Here is a 17,338-nt window from a genome sequence, read left to right on the forward strand (position 1 = left end):
ACGAATTCATATTTGAGCGTGCCATTTGTCCATGGATTTGGTTTAACATTCTCTACAATTGTCGTGAAGAAAGTTTCCTCGAATACGACAAAATAAAAGTTGACTTTGGAAACCCTCTAAAAAGGTCGAAACAAAGGTACAAAGTAAAAAAAATGTAATCTTTTACCCTTATTTTACAGTCTAAATGACACCAAACATGCAATTTTAGGTACGGGATGCAACAACTGACAAATTTGTGGAACAGCAGTTGTCGTACCAGTTCTAAAATCCTCTTCCTCTAGCTCTAGTATATTCTCATCATCATTATGGGCTACTAGCATGTAGCTCAATTTGACAGATTGAGTACTGTGAGTAAATCTAGGCCAGTTTCTCTCATCGAAACATAGGCAAAGGGACTTGTTCTTCAAGCTTCCTTCGTCGACAGCGACTGTACGTATTTTCTTTCTCCTCCGTCTCTGCAAAAGTAGTATAATATCTTCTAATTATTAGATCTCTTTCTTTCCGAACCTCCTAGCGAACTAAGAAAGTTTATCTCCTCACTTGCATTTTCCTAATCGAGCGGAATGGCGCTCAGCGCTCATCCTACAATAGATCTCGCCTATAGTTAGTGTCAAACACACATAAGTATAGATTTAAATGGATCTTTGTTTGGCACACCAGGATTCTGTCCTATCTCTTCTAATGTCTAATGAATGACATTTTACACCTTAATCATATTTCTCATCATCACTAGGAAAAATAAGATTTGTGGATATTTGTGTCGAATCTTGTAACATTATAAGCTTCAATTCAAGTTTATTTATATTGAGTTATGCATTGAAGAATAGCTACCCACGATACTTTCAGCGAAGCTTTCATGGACCACCGCATCAGGACATTTGCATATCTTTTCTTTCTTAAATACAAGAACCATCTTCAACTCAGAATTCAGATAGATTATTTGGTATATGAAACAAGGTAATCAATTATCAAAGTATCCCTAGTTATGTCATCACTTTAGCTAATTGTATTTTCCACACCAAAATAAAGTAATTAATGTTTGTGTTTGTGTAAAGCATGTATCCAACTAAACCAACTTAACATTGTGGAAGGAAGCATAGAGAGTGGTTTTGTTGCTAATTTAGGAAATAAGGATATATTCTTGCAAAAATTTGAGTCATTTTTCTGTCGAAGATATATTGGATTCACTTATTCATTAGTGACAATTCTTTAAACAAATGGCTCCTCTGTTAGAAAGACATTAGTAATCAGCAGTTAGTTCTCTATGGAAAGAGGTGTCGACATTATATGAAATGTAGTTCACTAAATTACAGACTAATAGTTATTCAAACTCCATTTATTTGTTTGCTTCTTTTATTTAAACTTGAAATTTTTACATGTGTGACAAGAAATTCAAGCAATAATACATGTCAAATGAATATGTAGATTTATAATCACTCATTCAAATGGAACGCGGCCTTGTTTATTTTGCATATTCTTCCTAGCAGTTCGTAGTGCATAACCATTAATATGCTGAAGGGAAACCCTTATATGGATTGTTGAATGTGAGACCATTACGAGGACGTGAAAAAACAATCTGCATCAAAATAAAATTAATTTATATTGTGTGGCCAGTGTGACGCAGGTGTGACTAAAGCATACATAATATATACTTAAAAATCATAATGAAGATATTGTATATAAGTGTTTATTGTTATGCAAAGTGTATATTGTCCAACAAAAGAAATTCGGAAAATGTGTGGAGTATAAAAGTTACCTGATAATCTCCAAGTGTAAGTGACTTGAAACCAGCAGCGGAATAATCAAAATAATATTCCCATGTCCGAATGAAATTGTCATCGAATCCAAGAGCGAGTATTTCACTATAAACACAAAATAGTAATTGCATTTTATTAAAAGCTAAAAGTGTAGCAGTCAGAGATATTAGACTCCATTTTATTCCATACATTCAATATGTTTGCATGTAATATGTTTAATGAAGTCTAAACTTCGCCTGTTCTCTTCATACTGTTGATCGATCCGGTATTGATATGAAATAAAGAAAGACCAATTAGTTTTAACTATTATTAGCGCAATATATTGGATCTAAAAATCTATAAGCTAGAGTTAAATATATTGGTGAAAAACTTAAAATAGTTGAACAACTTCAAAATTGATCAAAATTGTGGACTATATGATGATATTGCCACCAGGATCAAGTAGAGGCCCTAAAGGGGACATCTATATTGCCATCAGACTAAAGACAAGACTATCTTCTTAAATACCTCTGTCTCTCTAAGAAATTCTTTCTCCAACATCCTAGTGTTTGGTAATAATGAATTCCAATGTTTTCCATGTGCTCCACACTGCGAAATGAAATTCTCATAAGTTCGATCGAAATAAAAACACTATAACAAAATGTTGGACGTAAATATGAGATTGTTTTCATCCCATGACAGGTCATACCAGAGTCTGGAAGAAGCGGCCATAGCTGATATTACCCTACTTAATGAAAGTACACATGCACCAGGAAACATATACTCCTTTATGAAGTCTGAACTTCGCCTGTAGTTATTGTAGCGTTCATCCGGTATGGATATGAACTAAAGAAAGATCAATTACCCTTAACTATTAGCAATATGTTCAAAGCCATCGTACATAGGAGTCAAATTTATTAGTCAAAATAGTTAAGCAACTTGCAGTTATATAACTTATATTTAACCAGTATGTTATCTCTTGAAACACTACCTGGAGAATAAAAAGCCCATTTTTTGCCAGTACAGACTCACAACAAGAAAAGAACTCATCCACAAATTCATGGCCGACATGTTCTATCATCTCGCTGAAAAATGCAACCACTAATCAAGAAATCTTGAGGAGTATAATGAATGGACTCAAGTTGGTAAAGGAAAAGTACTCACCAACAAATGATTCTGTCATATTTGTGGTCAGAAGGCAACTGGCGGTAGTCACACAGAAGGAACTTGATCTGGTGCTGTTATAAAGTAATTCAAATAACAAATCAAGTAACTTGGAATAAATAAGTTTCTGAAGTTTCAAAAATTTTAGTTATACCTGAAGTCCAGCATCTCTCACTTTCTTTTCAGCAAATTTAAGTTGTTCCTCAGATAGAGTGATGCCAGTGTATCTGCAGCCCGTTTGTTTGACTGCTTCAATAGCAAAGGTTCCCCAACCAAAACCAATATCTAGAACCTCATGGTTCTCATCAATTCTAGCCTAGTTTAATTGAAAGAAGAAACACTTTGGAATAGGAGACGAAAACAGAAATCAAACCCTTGACAGAATTCTCAAAACTAAACTAACCTTATCAATGAGAATAGAGATTTTCCTAAGTTGTGCAGTATTCAAATCCTCATCTTCTGTCTTAAGAATGCCAATTTGACACAGAAAGAAAAATATAAGTTACATTACAATTAATGTACTTTCTTCTATACAGTGTTTATTGTAGTAAACTGACTGGAAGCTGGCGATTCTGACCTTAAACGTTGCAGCGGAGTACATCATTGTTTCACCCAAGAACAGAGAAAATAATTCACTACTCTACAACACACAAAAAGCGAATAATGAACTTCTGTGAGCTAAAAAACCAAGTCTCATGCTAGCATGTCATTGAAATAGCTACTATAGAAGAGTGAAATCTATTCCAATACATACAAAGTGGTAATAGAGAGATTAATCTGTTGAAGGAAATCCTCTTATTTCTATATTCCCAGGTAATAAATTGTATACCAAATCATAATGATGAGATATATTCCTTCGAGCCTGTGTAAGATTATTTTTCCTTAAAGCATGCTGAAAGAAATATTTGGCTGAGGCTATAGTGGCTGTGAAAAACAAAGGCTGCCACCATCCCCTACATAAAATCAACAATGTAATGAGACCTGGATTATTATTATTATCAGCTATACACAATTCTATTTGAGATAACTGGCGCATTAATTGCACCTTTTCTTGTTTGATTTTGAGGCATTAGAATCTCCGTTGGCAATGAGAAGCTGAAAGAAGAAACAGCAAGGCAAACTTTTATCAAAATCTGCATAGTACGGAGAATGAGATTCCAATGTTCAATTATCGTACCATAAAAAGATTTAGTAAACCTCGGTCTTTATCATCAAAAGAAAAATCGCGACTGATATATGCATCTGCAATGCCTAGATCAGCCTGTGTCATTACCTGTCAAATTAAAACTTCTCTTAATCAGTGAAAGTGCGTGACGATTTAATTGTTTTTTCATACTTACAATAATCCGATATACTATCTTCCTGAGCTTTAATTAGAAACTTTTTCCTTCCTTTTAACTAGAATTCACATTAAGAAGTGTCAAAAGTCAGTTAAAAGTACATGCATACTTTCCAGTAAAACTGAGGACTGTGAACTTTAAGAACGGATTTTAGAGAACAGTCCTTTCTGCTTCCCTCAAAGGTGAACATCGAGCCTCCTTCTTCTAATAAACTGCATATAAAACGACATTCAAAATATACTAATTGTATTCATATCTGTTGAAATTTATTCTAGATGATGAAAAGACAAAAAAAAAAAGGAAAAACTGCTGACATAGAAGATAGAAAAAGAAAAAACAAGTGGCACATGCATTGCAGGTAACTAGTTCTATAAGCTTGTCACTTAAATGATTCAAGTTGAGCTTTCCTGTGTAAGGGTCCAATTAAAAGGAAGTAGAGCACATTTCAAGAATATAAGTATTACTCACATTAAACATCCGGTAGATATATAATGTCTAAGAAATCTAATAACAAACAGGCGTGCCGCTGTTTCCGTCATTGAAAGAGCCATATGTTTTGGGTTTCTCAACAGGGCACAACCTTTTCCAAGCATACCATGTGCTGCAGCCATTCCAGCCTGCAATTCCACTTTGCCAATGTATTAAGCTTCTTAAATCAACTAATTTACCATTTTCTTCATCAAAATGAATAATTACCGAGGAGGTCAATCACTCTTTCATATTTCAGTCAGTTATTCAATAATATGATCTAATAACTAACTCCTTCATAACGTACCTTTAGCCCATCCTCATGGAAGCCGTAACCTGAAAAAGTGTATGATAAGTATCAGATGATTGTTAAAAGCTAAGCATAGTTTTAGCAGCATAGGATAATATCAGCTTTGAGAAATGAAAATTGAGGTAGTTCTGAATCTCACCCTGGTATGCTCCACAAAACCAAATTCCTCTCGTTCCTTGAATATGAGGAAACTCCAGCGAAGCTTTTGATGCCGCAACAGATAGGACTGGATGGCTTGTTGACCACTTAAGCAAGGTGTGGTTTGGTGTATGATCTGGATTGAGTGTCACAAGATATGGTTGACTTGTTTCACTGAGGTTCTGCACATTCAAAAATTCCAGGAATGGTTAAGTCTTCAACCGAAGAAGGGAGCAATTTCAAAGAGTGAAGTTCCACAAATTCTTACTGAACACATAAACTAACCCCCTGAAGCTGATTGAGCCAGTATGTCAAACATACTTTGTTGTCAGTACTTCCAAGATAGTTCAATGCACTCCATGCTGCTAGATTTTGGGGCATTAAAGTTTTGTCACGATGAAGGAAAATATCACTGCCAATAGAATTGACCAATTATGCATTCAGTGAATTAGCTATGAGACCAAATATGCAAATCAACTTCAGCATATACACGTTTTTCCAAAATAAGAAAAGGTAGATAAATTAAAGCAAATTATAAGGTGCACATTATGAGTTGATTATTTTTCAGAGTACACTTCACGTGAGCAGCAAAACATAGCTTGCAAGATTACAGCCTTACAGGTACTAATTTGAAGAGGTGCAAGTGATAATACAAAGGTATACCAGTACACATATTGGAAGGCGCCAAGTATTCTCAGTTCATCAGATGTTGCCTGTTCTCCTAATATTCTCACGGCATCAGGGGCATGGATAGCTATTATGCATTTATTGTAAATTTCCTCAATACCATCTCCAGTAAAAACAGTGCAACCTGCTATCTCTCATGGAAACTCTATTAATACAATTGAAGAGAGGATAAGAAAAAGGAGTCTCAACTATCCATCTAACCACTCACCCTCATCAGTTGTGGAAACTTTATGCACCTCAAAGCCGGTTCTTATCTGACACCCTTTACTCTCCAACACTTCTTTCACCTGAATTTGTTAACCAAACATGAGCTCAAGGCCTAGAGAAACCATTTACTTTCAGTTAAGACCCTGAAACCATGTGTTTTTTTTTCCTACAGGTGTAACTCCACAAGCAGCATCAACTACGGTGTGTGTGTGTATATATATATATATATATACAGATTCTATCCAGAGCGGAGCTCCACTTTGAAATTAACATGTGAAGTTCGAGTTTTGGGTCACTTTTCGGTCACATATCCACATCTCGACCGTTCAGTTTTTAGGTACTAGTGTATAGATCATCTCTGCAAATTTTCAGCTAAATTGATGATCGTTAAGGCATTGATAACTGCCTTAATGCTAGTACAGTTCAGGTTGACAGATTCAGTCCGTCTATTGGTTTAAGCGAGTTAGATACCTTAACGATTATCAATTTCGCTGAAAATTTGCAGAGATGATCTATACAGTAGTACCTAAAAACTGAACGGTCAAGATGTGGATATGCGACCGAAAAGTGACTGAAAACTCGAACTTCACACGTTAATTTCAAAGCGGAGCTCCGCTCTGGATAAAATCTGTGTGTGTGTGTGTGTGTGTGTGTGTGTATATATATATATATATATATAAGCTTATGAACAATATTGATTATTTCAAAAGTAAAAAATTAGTACCTTCTTGACATAACAATGTGAACCCCATTTGACGGTAAGCCACTGTGGGCCTCCAGATAGCTGCAGGGTAAACTAGCAAGGCCAAGAAAGTGAGTACATATAGACATGAAAACTCTTAAAAGTATTAAAATTGAAAAACATCAATAATAAGCTTTCTGCTATCTAATTTATCATACAATTAATACATGCTACTTTTCATATAGATATTGGCTTCTTAATTAAGCTCAGCTAAAAGGACACAAAATAATGCACCTGAAGCAGATGATGATTGCGACATACTGAAAGCACAGAGAAAGCTGAGAAGCTCATAACCCCTTCTGAAGGACACGACAAGATTGAACTACATATTGGAATCTGCAGGTGCATAATCACATTGCTTTGCCACCAAGTAACTAATAAACTTAACTGATATATTAGGTAGTGACTAAGAAAGGCTTTAAGTAAAGATATTACAGCTACGTTTCAGTGAATTCATGCTTAACTCACAAGGTAAGCCTTCAGAAATAGTTCAGAGTAGTCATGTGATTCAATAAACTGCCCCAAGGTTTCATTCCGGTCAATGTCTGGGTTACCCTCAAGCACCTCAAAATATCTGCAAGAAAAATCAAATACAAGCATCAATATGACATCTCACTGCAACAGGACATTTTGAGACATGGTATGCATTTCAGAAACCATTCAAGTTACTTACCTGATCAAGTCATGTTTAAACTTGGTGATTTCTCGAAGCATTTTCCAGAAGTATGGATTGAACAAGTTCTTCTTTTCTGCAAACAAGCTTGAGAGACTATTTCGACTACCCCATTCACATCCCCGTCCTTTATCTAAACTCACTGAGAAGGACATGTCACATGTCTCCATATCAACTCCAAGGCTCTCAAAAAACTCCATCATATTTGGATACAGTACCTACATTCCAATTTTAAATTTTCATTCCACAAGTCCACAAACCAACATTAACATTATTCATATGTATTTTATTTGTAGTAATTGATAGATTATTTGTGAGGATGATGAGGAGAATTAACATTGACCAATTAACCAAGAAGGCTGGATAGCTTCTTTCGTGTTGTTTAGAGTTTAAAATAAACTCTCTAGTGCAAGTTTAAGGAGTGTGTTTATAGAAGTTGCACAGCTGATCTAACATATGGAACTAACTATGTGCATACATTTACATTATGTTCAAATTCAAGTCAAAAAGTACCAAGACAAGCAGATGGTTAATATTTGGATAATGAGAATATATAGTTGCAGAATTAAGGAAGAGACTCAGAGATCAAGCAGAGTGCTACGTACATGATTAAAGACCATGAAACCAAGGTCCAAATCAACACCATCATATGTGACAGTCCTGGCATGGCCACCCAGGTAGTCTTTTTTCTCATATAGAACCACCTCAACACCTTCTTTTGCAAGAACATAGGCTGAGACCAAACCACTAATACCAGAACCAATCACTGCAACTTTCATCTTTCACTTATCTTAGTTCTACGTCAAACCCTCCTGCATGAATATGCATGAGTTAAGAATGAGAGAAATGTATCTATGTGTACTTGCTTAAGAGCATATATATAGAAAATTGTAAAACTTCGTCTAAATCAATTTCCTTGTTTGTCATTGGTTTATTGTAATGACACGATGTTTGTGCGAGATAAAATTTCTACTTTTTAATAATTCTGTTCTTTGATCTAGCTTAGATGGCATCGATAATGGACTATATTGGTTGTTTTTCCAGAAACAGAATCAGAGTACAAAGCTTACGTCTGGGTATTGGCAATGTTTTTCAGAAACCGAATCAGAGTCCAAAGGTTAAGTCCGTGTAGTTTAATAGCTAGTGGCCGGATGTGGCAACTAACATAAGAGTTTATATTGCCCAAACAGCTGGCCTGGAGGCATAGAGTGTTCTAAGGCATATGTATTAAATCAGACATGAATATTGAACGTTATTTCTATCTCTAGCCTTTATTTCAGGCAGAGACGATCTTCAGGTGGACATGACTTCTTCTTTTTTTGTACGTCATAAGACTTAATTAGCTAGAGGAGTAGAGGGAAGGAACAAGTTCCTGTAGAAACTGAAGAGGATCACTCGGCGAAAATCAAGTACCTAAGCTTCAAGTAAAACAAGAATTTTTTATATATTTTATGATAAACTATTGAAGCGGATTTGAACCGAACTCACCCCTATTATTGAGAAATTGAGAATAGTGAGAGATTGTGACATTTGTCTGAAAAAGGTTGGATGACCTTTCTTATAATAACTTGCCAATCTATCGCATCAACCATAGAACATGTTCATTATCCAAATTTGGAACGGTTGAAGAGTCGGATAATTTGGTAATTTCTCAAGGGATCTTGATTCTTGAATCAAAGCCCTAGAGGATGCCAAACATAAGAGATAAGCCACATGATCTAACAATTAAAATGGACAGTTAAACTTTTCATGTTAGCATCCTCATATTGGGTCTACAAATTCGAAAGGAACGCCGAAAACCAACCAAGCTAAGAATATTAAAATGAACGTATTCTAAAAAAGAGTTTTTAATGAAAACTTTAGAATAAGGTCTCCATGAAAATTTTCAAATCAACGGTTGGATAAGTTGTCTAAATTTTAATTTCGATATTATTTATTTATCACACACTTGTACTTTGTACTTAAGAAAAAATTCACCACCAGTCCCTCAACTTAGGTGACAAGACCAATTTTATACCCAGACTCACAATACTACGTTGACATTTCACCTCTTTTATTATCTAAAATGACATAATTATCCTTCAAATTCTGACCCCAAAAAATAAAATAAAAAATTATCCTTCGAATTCTTTATCAATTTAATTAAACGGTTATGTATAATTTTTTTCTCTCTCCACTTCTTCTTCCTTTGTTTTTCTTTTGTTTTCTCTCGTCCCCTGCAACAAATCATAACCAGAAGTTCAACTTATCAAAAAAGAACAAGAAAAAGAAAAGCATCATTCTCAAAAAAAAAAAAGCATTGGAAATTTTCCAAAGCCAACTGGAATTGACCATCAATCAATGCAAACCAAACATCACCCAAAACATGCACCCAAAGCAGCAAGATTCCAAATAGACTAATCTTGATGATTGTTCGACAAAACTGAAAATTAATTGCAGCTGGCGTATCATGGCATTGATCAAAATTAATCCCAATTTACTTGTACATAAATAGCATTGAATAAAAAAGGAAAGTTTCAACCTGACCACTAATCTAAAGTTAGTAGAACTGTAGAAGGGGCAATCGATGAGAAGCTGGGGATTTTATGTTGGGTTAAGCTGTACAGAGAGATCCGCGGCGGCCATCGCAGCGGAACGAGGCGGAGGAAGTTACGTCGGGAGATGGTGGAGATCGGAGAGAAGTGGTTTTGGGGGGTTGTAGTGGGTGAGAGACCGAAGAGTGAGGTTCGGTGGGTGAGATTGTGAGAAGGTGAGAGAGATAATGGAGGAGATAAAGGTTTGGGATTTCCTTGATTAATGAAGGTTTGGGTGAGAATTTAAAGATTATAAAGGCATGATATTTGGGGTAAAGTCCCCATTTGCCCTTGTTCTTTTTTTTCACATACTTGCCACGTCACTAGATTTAATGGCGATGTTATGGAAAATAGACAAAAATACATTGTTGAACATAGTGTTGTGAGTTTGAGTATTAAATTGACCTGGACACTAAAGTTGAGGGACTGATGCTGAATTTTTCTCTTTAAATTCTGCTTTTATACCTATTGACTAGATCCAACGGCTGAATTTTGAGGAGCTTTTATGCTCTAGAGTACTATAACATTTCCCATTTTCTTGTTGCAGAAAAGGATAGAGTTAGGTAATTGCTTCAGAGGTTGATAAACTTGAGTACAACATTGAACTTAAATTTTACTCAAAGTCCACAACCACGAAAAAGCAGTTTGGGCGTGACATTGTATATATCACATCATACATCCCACCACCCATTTTTGATGAGAAAGAAGGGGATATCTCTCAGTATGGCGTGTTTAGAGAGGGCCTCTCCAGCTTTGAAGGAAATCCTGCTCAAACTATACCAGTAAGTACATTTCAGTTTTCATTCTCACATTGCCAGAATAGGAGGGGCATCCCTACATATATATAATTAGCATGCATGTAGAGCCACTAATCATACCAAATAATCTGTACTGCATGTTAAAAAATAATCATACTTGCAGATAGCCAAAAACATGAACTTGCTATTAGACCAGCAAAAAAAAAAAAGGTATGACTTCAATAAAAACGTCTACTAAACTTATAAGAAAACTTGTTGTAGTCAATGCCTCGTGAATATGAAATGGTTTTAATTTTTCAAAGTGAATAACTGAGATGCTGATGATCAAAATGTCTGGGGGCAGCAGGAAAGTAAGGATTTAAACTCAGAAAGTAGAGGCCATATAGTTTCAATCCTTTTATAGTCCTACTGTTTTTGTTTCATATGCTTAGTAATGAAAAAGAAGGAAACAATCAAAAGCTCAAAACCTGTTAGTGTTCTTGCAATACTGATACTCATTCTGATGATCATTATTGTTGCTTTCACAGCAGTGCCAACAAGTCCACAGAGATTGATCATCACTTGTATGAATTTGGGTCTGTGGAATACCATATCCAGGTAAACAACTCGGTATTCACAAAATGAATGTGGATCTATGTGTGTCATTTCTGCTTCCTTACCTATCGTAGCCTTCAATAGAATAGCATCAAACAAATGACTAGAATTGAATAGCATGATTAGCATTTCAGCATCTATGAATTTAAAGGTCACTTAGTCAATGTAAGGTTTGTGAATCACACAGGAAAGAGGTATGCGATATATGTTACAGACTTATAGTGTTCATACAAGTATGCCATATGTTATATATATATATATATATATATATAAACATATAATTGTATTATCAAACAAAGGAAAAGAGGAAAGTATGTCTTGATCTAATATGCATATCTCGGACATAATGCATGATAAAGGCACTACTCTGGCACAAATTCTTGAAACAATGTTCTCATTTTCATTTCAAATCCCCTTTAGTGGAACCTTAATGGTTGGGTGAGTGGTAACAAAGAATCCCATGGGATTCCAAACAAGTATGTTCAGAATTCTGATGATTGTCCTGTAATGTAACAGTCATCAGCTTCAGATGAACACATTACATACTTGTCAATATCAACTCCACTACTTACCCAAGAAGTCCTGTTACCATATGGGTTTTCACATCGTACCAAACAGATGGTAACAGCAATTTGTCCTGATGCTGTTGAGATCATTGAACCTGCAAAAGAAGGATACCAGCTTACTTTAAGGCTTGATTTTGCTAAATTGCCAAACGGAAAAGGTTTGTTGATCTTTCACATTGCCTCATCACTACATACAAACATTTAATCATACTGTCTGTCTTAAATATCGATATTTTTTGCTGCATAAGTAATATACATTGACTGCATTTCTTTGCTGTTACATTAACAATTTTGTTTTTTATATATCAGTGATTAGTTGTTAGCCAAAAGAGCAGAATTGATGATGATATTTATTTTGATGTTATTCTGATAATTCTTGAATTATAAGCTCCTTCCTCTTTAAAACCAGTCATCAGTGCATTACACGTACAAAGATAGAAAAGGTTAATCATTATCAATAACATACCTAAGACAGGGTAGGAGTCTAGTTTAGACAACAGAAAGTCTGAAATGATAGAACTTCCCACCAAACAAGGTGAAAGGAGAAAAGCTCTTCTAAGTATTTGTAAACATGTCTTACATACATACATGAACTAAGAGATGATGAAACGAGTTAATGAAACGAGTTAATGAACAACAGGGTGAACCGGAAAATAAGAATTTGGTGCCGAGGAATTAAAATAAAACAGCAAAAGATTCTCAATAACCTGAGGTTTTCACTCTATTAAATTGACAAGAAAGAACTAACAGCATATTTGCTGACCTTGGGTAGTCGCTTTGTGTCACTAGTAGAGATCTCGTTTGCTCAGAGTTCAATATACAGGAGCAACTTTTCATGTGTCAAATACAATGCAAACTTCTCTTAGATAACTATCTGGGGAAGAACTGGAATAGTCATGTGGTAATCTGTGGAACACTGAAAACATGACTAGTTTTCGTTCTCCTCCTACTAGTAGGTTGGCTAAAGGAGCATAAGAACTTTATGAAATGTTTTTAACCAGAACCAAAAGAAGGAAAAATTATCATCTTTCTCAAAGTAATTGGTTAGCGAATGATACTCAGTATGCCAGAAGAATTACTCAGTAATATAATAAGCATATTGAACTGATGCTAAGAATTTCTTATTGTATTCATGCAATTCCTTTTCCTTCTCCAGATTCACTGAAGGTAATTGCTGAGATTTCTGCTGTGCAAGCAAGAATATTAAGTTCTCGGCTTAAAGAAATTTTGATGAATGTCAACTCCCAAGATTCATATCAAGGGATGTATAAGCCAATCAAGCTTGTGTATCGCCCAAGTGAGCCTTTCTTCATAATTATACAGGTAATAAGGTGCTGATAAACACAATGAAAGAGCAGAATAACAATGCTTGTCACTTAGAGATAAACACCCAGTGGGCAATAATATGTGAGCTTCCCATGTAATCTTTCTCGCATGTTGAGAAGTTTCCAGAATATGGAAAATGCAGTTAGAAAAATTATATTAACATCTATACATGATTTACAACTTTACATTTCTAAGGTGGCAACAATTACATTTATTTCTCTTTTCTCTAAAACATGCATCTAACATGGACAAAGACCACCCAACAATATTCATTAGCCACATTCTACGCAACTTATCAGCAACTAAGCCTACTCTGATCAATTAACTCATTACATTTTAATACCTGGATTTACACTAAAAACATTGATTGGGTTTTGCAGCCACAGAAAATCATAGCAGTATTCCCCATACATTTTACAGACAAACCAGATGTCATTATCGCAACAACCTTCTTTCAGGTTGGTGGCTTAAAAAGTGAACTACAGATTTTCCTTATCAAGACTGCTAATTAGATGACACCTCTATGGCTAATCCTTTCAATTTTCTTTTTCCTTTTTTCTTCGATTTTCTCTTTTTATTCCCTTCTGGGGAATGGAAACAGGAACTTATGGATGTTGGAAGCTCTGAAAAATGGGCCAAAGCACCTCCTTGTTGCTGGTCACCAATTCCACCTCCAGGGTTAAGAGGGGAACTTTTTGAAGACTTGAGTACCACAGGAGGATTTGTGTCTTTTGGTACATACTTACTCCCCAATATTTTTGTGCAGAAACCACACATCAAGTGATTACAGATCAAATTATAATAAAATGAATGTGTACATATATACGGAACAGCAAGGGCTTTAAATATCAAACTTCCCCTACAGATTATCCAACAATAAGTTACAGAGGAAGAGCAAATACCTTTCGCTAACCCCATAACTTGCATAACATCAGCTACTATTATCTCTTTAGATTTTTTGGTATGAATTGTTTTCCACAGACCAGATAAAGATTGGGTAAACTCCCCCTAAGCAATTTGATATTAACTTATTTACAGAGATTTCTCCACGGCATGTCAAAGGTAAAAAACTGGACAAGACAGTATGGAGCTTATTGAATTTCTATGCCTATGTTAAATTCCATGTAAAGGTAAAGTTTTATCTTATTCTTTCTGTGTTTTTCTTTGCTGTGAACATTCTCCTTTATTATTCTAGAAATTGGAAACCATTAGAACTGCTACACCTCTAACTGACAAGATTGTCTAAACAGAGTACCAGAAGTTTTATTCAGAGAAGGATGAGAAAGCGTTTGGAGGGACTAGTTGAGGTGCTGAACAGATATCTTTAGATACTAAAGCAACTCAGTACTTAATATACGTTTCCTTGTGTCATATCAAAGATATTTTGGATTACCTACCCTAATAGGAAGAGAACACTAACCTGCTCTACACACTTGCAGCTCCTTCATAAGCGCAACATAAAAGTCGAAGATGAAGAAGAAGAAAAGCGAAGACACAAGATTCAAGGTATATTCAGCTTATTTCCATAACATCACAATTAGTAGAGTAATATATATCTATGTATAAGGGAAAGGAATGAGCAGTAAACTTTTTTTCCCATACGGTGGCACCAGCTGATGCCTCCAGTTTCTACTGGACATACAGTCGGAAATGAACCTAGCTAAGCTCATTAACTTTATCTTTTATTATATATTAGCTTCTGTCACACAACTAGGGTGCAATAAACAACATTTCAATCTTAAAATCTGGTTATAATTACTCATTCATTGTATGCATTCAAGAAAATGCAGGATTCAAGTGTACGATAAGGATAGCCAATCTACCAAAACTTTCTGTCCTTAAACGAAGATATAATGGATTCAGCAGGACGATCAAGAGAATCCGATCTCGAATTAGAATCCATGGATTCGGGCGATTTCGTCACCGATGGTTGAAAATACCAAAGTTCTCTTCTTCAATGGGGTATACCAAATTAGAATAACTTAGGATAAAGAAGCAGTTCCACTACTGCTAATTCTTATACAGAATGACTACAAGTTAAGTGTGTCTTCAATATTTACTAAATAGCTAATACCAGTCAGTAGTACCATTTAGAACCTTCATGTTGTTCAAATGACAAAATAGCTTAATTTGTAAGTCTTAATCTATTACACTATGAGAGTACCATACAATTTGTGCTCAAACATATTCATCTCCACTAATTTGATTTTCTTATAACATTCAAGAAAGGTATATAACCGGAGGCTACAGCTATATAATAATAAGGAAGCATATATTGCTAAATCTGCATTCAAAGATACAATCCCAAAATCAACACAAAGCAATGCCATCTATAAGAAAGGAGGTAAAGACTACCAACCTGAAGCGAATGAACTAACCAAAACAAATGCTAGATCAAACATTTCATTCCAGCTCAATCTCTTGACTCGTAGCACGCATCAACACAAGTTGGTGCTCTGATTCCAGCTGTTGCAGCAACGGTCCGCTAGCCTCGCCGCTCCGCCAATTCCAGTTCCTTGCCAGCCACCCAAACAACACAAAACTCAACACCATTACCCCAATTGCATGCCCAATAAACAACAATGTCATCACAGCCAAACCCCTCAACCCATCCTCCTCAAGATCACACTTCAACTCGGCATTCTCAGACTTATGGGGCCACACAGCCATCTTCTTACAGCCTTTCAGCCCAAACGTGTCAGTGTACAATGACAACCCTAGCTGCAACATCCACGTACCTTTAAAAACCAACCCGGACGACAAGAAGAACTCGGCGAAAAACGACCACGGCCGGAACGACAAGTACAAGCAAGAAAAGGCACATGCAAGAGTGAGTGCACCCAACATGTCGTACATGGTCCCACCCAAACCGGAGATACCTTTTCCGATGACGGAAAACTCGATGAAGAACGTGATCGCGGCCAAGACGAAGACGAAGCCCTCGTCGATGTGCATGGGGTCTAGGTTTTCGCGGCAGATGATCAAGAGGAGGAGGAGCCAGAAGAGGAAGATGGTGGCTGACTGCTGGAAGAAGGCGAAGCGGTAGGTGGGGTGGCCGGAGAAGGCGAGGAAGAGGAAGATCTCGGAGAAGGAAGCGATGGGGAGGGCGATGATGAGAGAGTAGAGATCGAAGTTTTTCCATTTGGGGTCGGAGAAGTACCAAGTTTTGGCGCGGAACTGAGATGGGTTTCTCAGGTACAGGGAGGAGGAGCAGAGCAGGCGGCGGAGGCCCACCGGGGAGAGAAGCACGAACGCTGAGAAATGGGTTGCTAGTGATGCCATTGCTCTGTCTGATTTTGGTTTGTCTCAGTTTCAGTTTGCTCCTTCAAAGCTGGAAAATGGCGTTTTACTTTTTGTTATTTTATTTTTAATTAGCAACCCACACATTGGTTACCTCAATTTCCCCATTGCTATGTATAATAATTTAATTAATTTTTAGCTTTAAAATTAACTTTCATGTATCAATATTAACGGAAATGTATTGAAGTTTTTATCGAGATTATGATAAACATGAAGTACTAAATTTTTTTTTCTCAAAATCAAAATTTCAAACCCTTGCTTATGGAACAGAGAGATTTCCTATAGCTATGAACGGCCCAAATATGTACTTTTGACAGGAAGTTCGGGTAAATTTCAAATGCCCGAGTTCATTACTTTCAGATGTCTTTTTTTTAATTAAACATAAAAAAAAAAATATTATGCCCTTGTGATCTTCTACAGAGAGTTATCAAACATTAACAAGAATTATACACCATTCAACAATCACCAATCTGCCCATTATCCTAAAGACCCTGCCCATTATCCTAGCTAACCCTGCCAGACATATCGACAATCACCAATCTGCATAGCAAAGAACAAGACCATCGAAAACAAAGCTGTGGGGAGTCTTAAACTTCAAATGAGGCGGATTACATGTCACAGCAAGGCTCTCGCACATTGGTTGTGACTTCCAAGTGTAAAGGTCAATATTATCCCTACTATCAATTTTTAAGTAGAGGATGCCGCTGTGGCTGTTATGTAATGGATCTTTAAAGGAATCATAAATAGTCGACCTGC

The 17,338-nt window shown here is 36.1% G+C and overlaps 3 protein-coding genes across 14 annotated transcripts; 1 reads left to right on the forward strand and 2 right to left on the reverse strand.

Moving 5' to 3' along the window:
* Positions 1 to 142: 142 nt before the first annotated feature.
* Positions 143 to 10,265, reverse strand: LOC112201162 (tuberculostearic acid methyltransferase UfaA1). 9 transcript variants are annotated; one of them, XM_040518890.1, is made up of 26 exons: positions 9,992 to 10,265; positions 8,954 to 9,146; positions 8,071 to 8,277; positions 7,466 to 7,683; positions 7,261 to 7,366; positions 7,027 to 7,128; positions 6,775 to 6,846; positions 6,052 to 6,130; positions 5,820 to 5,967; positions 5,442 to 5,568; positions 5,158 to 5,338; positions 5,016 to 5,044; positions 4,709 to 4,857; positions 4,350 to 4,452; positions 4,078 to 4,173; positions 3,946 to 3,995; positions 3,730 to 3,853; positions 3,478 to 3,540; positions 3,304 to 3,363; positions 3,055 to 3,216; positions 2,901 to 2,974; positions 2,728 to 2,821; positions 2,446 to 2,582; positions 2,265 to 2,345; positions 1,757 to 1,862; positions 143 to 455 (listed from the first exon to the last, which is right to left on the reverse strand). In XM_040518890.1, exons 3-26 carry the CDS (start codon positions 8,242 to 8,244, stop codon positions 174 to 176), a joined length of 2,817 nt encoding a protein of 938 aa, XP_040374824.1. In that variant the 5' UTR covers positions 8,245 to 8,277; positions 8,954 to 9,146; positions 9,992 to 10,265; the 3' UTR covers positions 143 to 173. The 9 variants fall into 9 exon arrangements, with proteins under 9 accessions (XP_040374824.1, XP_040374822.1, XP_040374823.1 ...); XM_040518888.1 differs by having other exon boundaries at positions 9,987 to 10,265; XM_040518889.1 differs by lacking the exon at positions 8,954 to 9,146.
* A 396-nt stretch (positions 10,266 to 10,661) lies between these two features.
* LOC112196341 (actin-related protein 2/3 complex subunit 2B) lies at positions 10,662 to 15,440 on the forward strand. Of its 4 annotated transcripts, none has more exons than XM_024336655.2 (10): positions 10,662 to 10,820; positions 11,327 to 11,393; positions 11,907 to 12,114; positions 13,113 to 13,279; positions 13,663 to 13,740; positions 13,884 to 14,016; positions 14,321 to 14,412; positions 14,533 to 14,589; positions 14,722 to 14,788; positions 15,064 to 15,440. In XM_024336655.2, the coding sequence occupies exons 1-10, from the start codon at positions 10,735 to 10,737 to the stop codon at positions 15,261 to 15,263; spliced, it is 1,155 nt and encodes a 384-aa protein (XP_024192423.1). In that variant the 5' UTR covers positions 10,662 to 10,734; the 3' UTR covers positions 15,264 to 15,440. The 4 variants fall into 4 exon arrangements, with proteins under 4 accessions (XP_024192423.1, XP_024192422.1, XP_024192424.1 ...); XM_024336654.2 differs by having other exon boundaries at positions 10,663 to 10,820; positions 11,324 to 11,393; XM_024336656.2 differs by having other exon boundaries at positions 10,663 to 10,820; positions 11,324 to 11,393; positions 15,073 to 15,440.
* A 245-nt stretch (positions 15,441 to 15,685) lies between these two features.
* On the reverse strand, positions 15,686 to 16,564 carry LOC112198790. The gene has a single exon (XM_024339895.2). It carries the CDS (start codon positions 16,562 to 16,564, stop codon positions 15,686 to 15,688), a length of 879 nt encoding a protein of 292 aa, XP_024195663.2.
* Between the last annotated feature and the right edge of the window lie 774 nt (positions 16,565 to 17,338).

This window comes from Rosa chinensis, chromosome 4 (genome assembly GCF_002994745.2).
Source record: "Rosa chinensis cultivar Old Blush chromosome 4, RchiOBHm-V2, whole genome shotgun sequence".
NCBI classification, from domain to species: domain Eukaryota; kingdom Viridiplantae; phylum Streptophyta; class Magnoliopsida; order Rosales; family Rosaceae; genus Rosa; species Rosa chinensis.